This window comes from Panthera pardus, unplaced genomic scaffold (assembly GCF_024362965.1).
Source record: "Panthera pardus isolate Hobbes unplaced genomic scaffold, ASM2436296v1 HiC_scaffold_24, whole genome shotgun sequence".
Taxonomy (NCBI): domain Eukaryota; kingdom Metazoa; phylum Chordata; class Mammalia; order Carnivora; family Felidae; genus Panthera; species Panthera pardus.
The window spans coordinates 65,352,536-65,361,645 of NW_026526810.1; the positions used below are offsets into that span (position 1 = coordinate 65,352,536).

At 41.2% G+C, this 9,110-nt stretch overlaps 1 gene segment (V, D, J or C); it reads left to right on the forward strand.

The window, feature by feature from the left end:
• The first annotated feature begins 4,167 nt into the window (after positions 1 to 4,167).
• On the forward strand, positions 4,168 to 6,130 carry LOC109255653 (T cell receptor alpha variable 38-2/delta variable 8-like). The segment is given in 3 exon segments: positions 4,168 to 4,211; positions 5,333 to 5,511; positions 5,745 to 6,130. Coding segments are annotated over 3 exon segments (609 nt in total).
• The last annotated feature ends 2,980 nt before the right edge of the window (positions 6,131 to 9,110 follow it).

Consider the following 9,110-nt stretch of genomic DNA (forward strand, 5'->3'; position numbering starts at 1 on the left):
AACACCCACTTGAGTAGTGCAAAGAAAAGCATTGTAATCAACATCTGATGGGCTTTGTGGTCATGTCCAAATGCCTAGCTCCGATTCTATCAATAGGTATGGTAGATAATTCTGTGGACACTCACACCCATCTCAAGCTGATAACATCCAACATTACACATGCACTGTGTATTTTTTTATTTCTTACCCCAGAGCCTTCTCTGACTCCTCAGGAGCTCACTCAGGCTGTGGGTAAGCACAGCCTGAAAGAAGAATTACCACCTCTGCTGGCAAGTCCCAACCAGTGGGAGGGAGAACCAAGGCATGCCCTAGCTCCCTGCCTTCCAGCAGAGGGCCCCAGAGGGACTTCCTGTGTGCTTACCAGGAGATCCGGGCAGAATCAAGTTCCAATCTTATGCTACCGATTTTCTCACTCCTGCTGCCTAAGATCGCTTCCTAAATAAACTACTTTCACCTGAGTCCTTGCTTCAGGCTCTATTTGGGGACAAGAAAAATTAACACATTCTTTGAAAATTTAATAGAGAAAGAACAGAAGAGAGTTTGAGGTGAACTTTACTGGGCTGGTTGCTAATAACAGCAGGTGGGTACTTGAGTGATTAATTGGAAATCTTCCATGTGATTCAACAGATCTGTCTGATCTGATTCAAACAGGTCACATATATAAAACTCCAGGCTCTGCAGATGTGTGATCATGTCTTTTCATTGCACAGAAACTTTACATACCAAATCTAAACTCTCTTTATCATTATCCCCTTCCCTATGTCTGCTCACCCTCTACTTTTTAAACCTCATTCTTACTTCCTCCCAAAACATAGCTCTATTTCAGTCTGTTCTCCTCACTGACCCATAAACACTTCAAGCTCTTGAATTTCTTTTCTGCTTGTTCTGCTCACCCAAATTTGCCAAATATACTTTTATGTATATCTCAGGCTGGCTAAATCATATTAGTCCTATATAAGCACACCTTAAGGCTCTATCTCATCCAAAGACTCATCTCTAACAGAGAATCCTTGAATTCCTTTTCTTCTAATGTCATGCAATTAGACATTGAATCTGAACCATACAATTTGACTCTCAGTGATATACCTTCTTTTTTTAAGAGAGAGAGAGAGAGAGAGAGAGAGAGAGAGAGAGAGAGAATCAATCCCAAGCAGGCTGCAAACACAGCATGGAGCCCAACCAATGCAGGCTTGATCCCATGATCCTGAGATCATGGCCCGAGCCAAAATCAAGTCAGATGCTCAACCACCTGAGCCACCCAAGTGCCCCGTGACTTACCTTTGTAAGCATTTGGTATTGTTTCAAGGTACCGATCTTGCTTCTTACTCTAGTCTCTAGGAGGACAGAATTTTCCCTTGTATTCTTCAACATTCCTCAATGTTTTTGGCACAGTGTCAGGCAGATGGGAAGTGTTCGGTAAAGCTAAAGATTATGCTTAAAACATATTTAATAATCATCATATATTCATGACAGAATATTAAGCAGAAAAATCGGTACATTCTAACCTTGTCACAGAAAGTTTTCTTTGAAAAGGTAAGACAGGATAAAAGGTAGGATTTTTAAAAGCAGTGATAAAGGGAAGAATAAGGTACATTCTAAATATCAAGTTCTCTTCATTGAGTGTAAACAGAACTCTGAAATTTATATAAACACATTACTTCCAGAACAGATTTCTTGACAAAACCAAGTTCTTCTTGTGTAGAGGACTAAATCATAGGAATTGCCTCTGTTATTATTTCTTTGACCTGAAGAGAGCACTGCTTGCATTCATTGACAACAGTTATTTGCAAAAACCTGTCTCTTATTCCAGCATCTCTGTCCCTCACACATATGAAAACTCTGGAACAAACACTTCTTTATCTGAAGAGTCTAGGTCAGATTTCCACATTCCAGAATCAAATCTTCCGTGGACTTAGGAAGGCCAAAAATAAATGAGCTTCTAGGAGCCACATTTATGATCTGGTGGCTTCAGCTGGGAGAATTTTTTTATTTTATTTTTTTAATGTTTATTTATTTTTGAGACAGAGAGAGACAGAGCATGAACAGGGGAGTGTCAGAGAGAGAGGGAGACACAGAATCTGAAACAGGCTCCAGGCTCCAAGCTGTCAGCACAGAGCCCGATGTGGGGCTCAAACCCATGGACCGCGAGATCATGACCTGGGCCGAAGTCAGATGCTCAACCGACTGAGCCACCCAGGTGCCCCCAGCTGGGAGAATTTATGTCGTCAGGAACCCAGAGGACCCAGAAGTTTCCAAGAACTAGTGTCTATCTTTTGTAGAAGGGACTCAAAGAACAAATGAATTTTGTAATCCGCTCTTTAACATTTTCTTTTTAAGAAAATTAATCACCAAATGAAAAAAGAGAAAAAAATCCTTCCTAAAACTGATGATCCAAGGAGGAAAGAATTTTAATATTTACTGTAATTGCTTGAACAGTATTTCAGATCCACGGGTATAGTATGGAAAGTGTGTAAAATAAATCTGATGCTTTTGTTTTTGTTCTGGGTCAACAGGGCTTTGGAGCACAAGGGATGATCCTGTGTTAGTCCCAGCTCCCCGCCTCCCTGCACATCCAGACTGTGCACTTGAGAGACTCAGCCACCTAATTCTGTGCTAGAGGAAGCTCACGGTCCCCAAAGAGCACCCAAGTGCACTGGGACTTACACCCTGCATGGGGACCACCAGTCGGAAGCTAGTAAACAGTCCCCATCATCTCCACTGACAAAAGAAAATTGTCAGTGAATATAAAGAATATAAATAAAACTTTTTAAAAAGATTTTTTTCACCAGTTTTTTTGTTCGCTGTATTTTCAAATACGGAAATGAGATCATGAGAATACTACACAGGAGATGGCAGATGTGACTGGGGCCGGGACCCTCAGTGTTCTTCCGTGAGATCCACCCAGCCAAAAGAGAGTGTCCTGATGTCTCGAGCAGCTTCTCGCACTTGGGCCATGAGTTGCTGAAGCACCTTAGATTCTGCCTCTGTCAAACTTCTTCCATGAGAACGTGAGAGTAGACATGTGATATCCACATATTTTTCTCCTAGTTTTGACTTTCTATAGTCAAATCCTGTGAGGAATCCTGTGATGGTAGTTGCCAGATACTATTGCTATCCCAAGGGAGCACAGTAAACTCTCTCAGACTGCCCGCATGGGGCACTGCTTTTTGTTTTGGGGGGTTTTTTATGTTTTTTTTAAATATTTTTTTATGTTTATTTATTTTTAACAGAGAGAGAGAGAGAGAGAGAGATAGAGCGCATGAGTGGGGGGAGGGGCAGACAGAGAGGGAGACACAGAATCGGAAGCAGGCTCCAGGCTCTGAGCTATCATCACAGAGCCCAACGCAGGGCTTGAACTCATGGACACTGAGATCATGACCTGAGCCAAAGTCGGAGGCTCAACCGACTGAACCACCCAGGAGCCCCTGTTTTTTGTTTTTTAACCTCTTCCTCTATTCTCTTCACCCTTCCTTTCTGCTTAATAATCTATAATCTGGATTTGCTCACCACCTTCTATAGGTTTCCTAAACAACCCAACCTAATGACTGTTCTGACTTAAAAGAAAAAAAAAACAAAACAAAAGCAAGGATCATCTAGATATAATATCTATCTTTTAAAAAAAGAAAAAGGAGAAAGGTAAATTCAGCTTTCTGCCCACCCCCATATTTGCCCACTTGAAAATTCTTTCATATGAATTATCTTATTCCATCTTCAGAGTTCAGTGGCCTGATCAGCTGTGGCAGCTAGGGGCTGACCAGATGATGGATAGAAGATATTAAAATTCTGATTGGTGGGGCCCAGAGGATCAGGGAAAGACGCTCTGGCTAGGGATCCCCAAACACCATCGCATGTGCAGTGAACGCAGGCAAGAGGCAGAAAACACTCCCTCCTGAGAGCCTCGTTTGTGAATTCATAGCTTCAGTGGGGCTGAGATGGAGACAAAAGACAGTCCATCAATCTAGAGTTTCCTATAAAAACTAAAGAGAAAAAGGGAGAAATTGTAAAATAATCACAGTTTTGCAAATGTCGTATGACCCCAACCAGAAAATGGTAGGCATGGTAGAAATTTCGTCATGAAACAAACAGGAGAAAGGACTGTACCAACTACAGCAATTCACCAGGCTGTGCTTTAAGTTTTCTGATGTTAAGAGCAGCGTCGGTGGCAAAATGCCTACTATTCACCACACTTCCCGAGTGGAACTTATAAACAGGTTGGAAGACGTAAGGCCACTGTGCCCTATACAGCAAGACAGCTTTTAACTTATCTTTTGTTCCCCTTTCTGTTATGCAGAGGGAAAGTTTACATAAAGCTGGACCACAGAGATGGCCTTTTTTAAGACTGGATGACAAAAACTTGGTAGGAAGAGAAAATTAATGCAAATGAGTGGTTCCATACGTATGAGTTTTCATTTTAGCTCCGTTGTCTCCTCATAGGAGAATGTGTGCATGAGGAAAAATGGTGTGCCAATGAAACACTGTCAAATGGGCAGCACAGACTGTTCCCAGATAAGTTTTATACCAATTATTCTGATTCTTCATTTACGCAGCCATGAATACATGTGCACAAAAGTCCTTATGGGAACATTTGCCACTGGTATTTTAGAGCTCATTGACCTCACCTAAGCCAGATATTCTTTAAAAAGGGAGAGCGGGGCCTGGGTGACTCAGTCAGCTGGACTTCAGACTCTTTATTTCAGCTCAAGTCATGATCCCAAGGTCATGGGTTGGAGCACCACATCAGGATGAGTGTGGACCCTGCTTGGTATTCTCTCTCTCGCTCTGTCCCCCTCCCCCACATGCGCTCTCTCTCTCTCTCTCTCTCTCAAATTACAAAAAAATAAAAAATAAACTCTTCAAGCAAATAACAGTGCATTAGATATCAAAATCCTGGTTCCAATTTTCTCTAGACTATCTGAGCATTGCTGTTGTCTTTATCATTATTTTGAAGTTTGGAGAAATAATTAAAATACAGAATCAGTCAAAGAATAATATAACCAAAACTTGTGTATGGCAACCCAGAGACCATTAGGATATTGGCTTCCAAACTTTAAAAAAGAAAAGAAAAGAGAGAGAGAGAGAGAGAGAGAGAGAGAGAGAGAGAAAGCTGGCAGAGAAAACTGAGGTCGTTACATTAGCTTTGCTTGTCTTTTCCCCACCCACCCCATCCTCTCCTCCTAGATTACATCTTTACAAAAACAATTTACCAGCTCCTTCACTTCTTGATTGTTATCTCAGAATAAATTACAGTTCTGACATCTCTTTTCTTTGCCACTACAACCAAACTTTCATTCTCTGAAGCAAAAGACAAAAAGCTTTGATGCACTTCTTTAAGCAAGACAGAACCAACCACCCACCTGCCATACATTTCCTGGTCTGGAGCAGTGACATCACTGAGCACAGCTGATCCCCCGGTTTCAGATCAGAGCAGGAGAATTTTCACCCTGCAAGAGAGAGCCGCCAGCATGGTTTGCTCTGGTTTGCTGTGGGTATTCGTGGTTTCCACCTATCTTGGTAAGAAAGGCACATGTATTTGCTTTTACTATTATCCAACAGGACTGGGAAATAGGAAGAAAGATCAGTAACACAGGCATCTTACCTCCTCATTGATGCTGGCTATTGGGGGCAAAGAAGTTTATGGATATTGCCTGAAGTTTGATCAAGAAGACGAAAGGTGGTAGGGAATGGGATCAGCTTGTGAGTCTGCTTGCCTTATCTGGCGTGATACCCTCTCCTCCTTCCCACAGGATCCAGCATGGCCCAGAAGGTCACCCAGACTCAACCAGAAATGTCTGTGCATGAGGCAGAGACTGTGACCCTGGACTGCACGTTTGATACTAGTGACAGTAATTATTATTTGTTCTGGTACAAACAACCTCCCAGCAGGGAGATGGTTCTCATTATTCGCCAAGAAGCTAATAAGCAAGAGAATGCAACAAATAATCGCTTCTCTGTGAACTTCCAGAAGGCAGACAAATCCTTCAGTCTCAGGATCTCAGACGCCCAGCTGGAGGATGCTGCGATGTATTTGTGTGCTCTCATGGAGGGCACAGTGACAGGAGTAACAGAGGGAGGTTTACAGAAACCTCAGACCTCAGCATCTGTGCAGAGGTCAGGGGAAGGGGGAGTGTGAGTGGTTGGGGTACCAGGAGCATAGAGAGGGAATCATCAGCTTCTCCAGAGAAAAAACATGCTATTCTATCGAACCAGAGGAAACACAGAAAGGATGTCTGTAAGCCTTAGTAATTCTCAAAATAGTAATAAAAATAACTGGTCCCTCAACATGGAATGCCCATCCCCACTCAGCCACTTCTCTAGTGTTCAAGGTGTTCTGAAGTGTCTCCTCTTCTCAAAGTCCTTGTCCCCAACTTGCCCAGGTAGTGCTGACCATTTCCTCTTTTTTCCCTTAGGTTTTCAACCCTAAGTGTATTCTTTGTTTGTTTGTTTGTTTGTTTGTTTGTTTTAAGAGCAAGCTTTACTTATTAGAGACTGAATTTTATTCAGTTCAATGGCAACAGTACCTACAATATTCCTTAATTCACAGATAGGATTTTTTTTAATGAAGTTAATTCATTGATAGTATTTTCCTTATTTCCTCAATAAACATGATACAACAAAAGTTGATTCTGGGCTAACTCAGAGGAAACAGAGACTATATGGTATACAGAAAATGACTAATAATGACAATATTATATTGATAATAACAATAGCTAATACTTAATAATAATAATAGTAATAATAATAGTAGCTAACACCTATTGCATATGTATGTGTGCCCCACATTCTGATAGGTGCAGAATATGGATTATTTCACTTAGTAGTTTGAGCAAATCTATGCTTTAGGTACTCTTGATAACCCTATTTGATATGAGGAATTAAACCTCAGAGAGGCTAACTTGCCTAAAATCACACATTGTGTGTATGGTTCATTAATCAGTGGACATTCTGCGTCCCCAGAGAGTGGCAAATGCTACAGCCTGTCAATCTTATTAATTTGACAGATGCATAGATATATTTTGAGAAAGAAATGCATGAAAATGGTGCTATAATGTGCACACACTTGTATAATATGCACACTGTTCTCACTCTTTCTAGGGTGTAATTGCATACTACCTGATTTCATTTATCATTATTAGTTAAAGTTAAAGTAGAATTAACAGTAGTCCATTATTATGCTTCTACATAGAGAATTTGTACCTTAATACTAGTTTATGCTTATTTGGCTTGTGAATTTTTAATATTTTTAACTTGTCTGATGCATTTTTCAATAGCATTTCAAAATTATTTATTTATTTATTAAAGTTTATTTATTTATTTTGAGAGAGAGAGAGAGAGAGAGCGCGCAAATGGGGGAGGAGCAGAGAGAGAAAGGGAGAGAGAAAATTCCAAGCAGATTCTACCCTGTAAGTGAGGAGCCCAATTCAGGGCTTGAACTCCTGAACCAGGAGAATATGACCTAAGCCAAAGTTGGTCCTTTAACCAACTGAGCCACCCAGGAGCCCCAATTACATCTTAAATTTAAAACACGGTTTTTGGCAGTGGTGCTCCATAAATGTTCCAAGTGTCACATTGTGTTATTCAATGAAGAATGTAGTTTTAAAAAACCCAAATTATCATAGGAAAACCTTTTTTTGTAACTTTTTGAGCTGTTTTTCATAGGACTGGGTATTGCTGTGAGTGCTTTTTTTCTGATTTTTTTTTTACCTCTAGTGCAAAACTAATATATTTTGAAATACTTTCCCATATAAATAGTTTTTCCATTGCATGAGTTCCCATGGCTATAAAATTTTACATCTTTGGGATGTACCTTAATTTGCTCAATCAGTCGCTTTTGCAGATGAGCACAAGTATATTGTTACCAAACCAGGGTTATTATGAGTAAAATTGAAGTATTAAAGAAAAATACTGTACATAATGCTGTATAGTGATGTGGGGAACAAAGGCAGAAAGAAATGTAGATCACATTAAATTTCCTTATAACCTGCAGCCCACTGACAAATACTTGAGGCAGGCAGAGTAGAACATTCCTCCAGCAACTCCTACTGTCTTAATGTTAATACTTTCCTAGAGGGAAAACAACCTTAGCTTGACAATAGCCAGGCCTCCAGGATCTTGAGAGTTTTCTTTAGCATATGAAAGTCCTTTTGGAAACTTCCCTTTGTCTTGACCTCTCCCAACTCCCAAGTGTAGAATCAGTCACTCCTCACAACCCCAATGCAGCAATTTCTGCCCACAGGTCTTGTCCCTTTGCTTTAATAAAACTACCTTTTTGCACTGAAGATGGCTCAAGAATTCTTTCTTAGCCTTCGGCTCTGAGCCCCAGTATTTTCCACATCATATGCAAGTAAGAAAGAGCCCAGGTCAAAGTGACTGAAGCAAAAAACCAAAAAACTAGTTGGCTTAAAAAAACTGAAAAACCCAAGCTAACTACCTCTTCAAGAAGTCTGGGTCCAAGTATTCAAATGATGTCACCCATAACTTGCCCTGCACTAGCTCTTCTTTTTTTTGGCTTTATTCCGAAGTAAGCTTTGGCCAAGTGATGGCAAAAACAGCCACCAGCAGCCTCAGACTTATAACCTGCTGTATTGGTTTCCTATTGCTGCTGAAAGGAATAATCACAAATTTAGTGGCTTAAACAATATAAATTTTTTATCTTATCTTCTGAAGGTCAGAAGTCACACCAAACTAAAACCAAAGCATTGGCAAGGGAGCCGGCATGACTTCTAGAGTCTCAGGGTGGGGTTGGGGGAAGGGTAGTGAAACCTTGAGACTTTGCCAACTTCCAGCACCTGCCACACACTCCCGGCTCGTGGCTGACCTCCATCTACAAAACCTGCAACTGTATCATTTTGACCCCTACTACCACCGCCACATCATGTCCTTCTCTGTCTTGACCCTCCTGCTTCCCTTTTACAAGGACTCTTGTGGTTACACTGGGCTCACCCAGGGGTGGTGTCTCAATGGGGTGTCTCAGGATAGGATGGAGGCCCCCAAATGTGGGGTGACGATCAGGTGGAAGCCGGTGGACAGTGAAAAGATTCACCTGAGGCAGAACAAAGGCATAAAAGTTTATTGAATACTCTGCCAGGGAGTGGTGGGCAGAACAGCAGAGG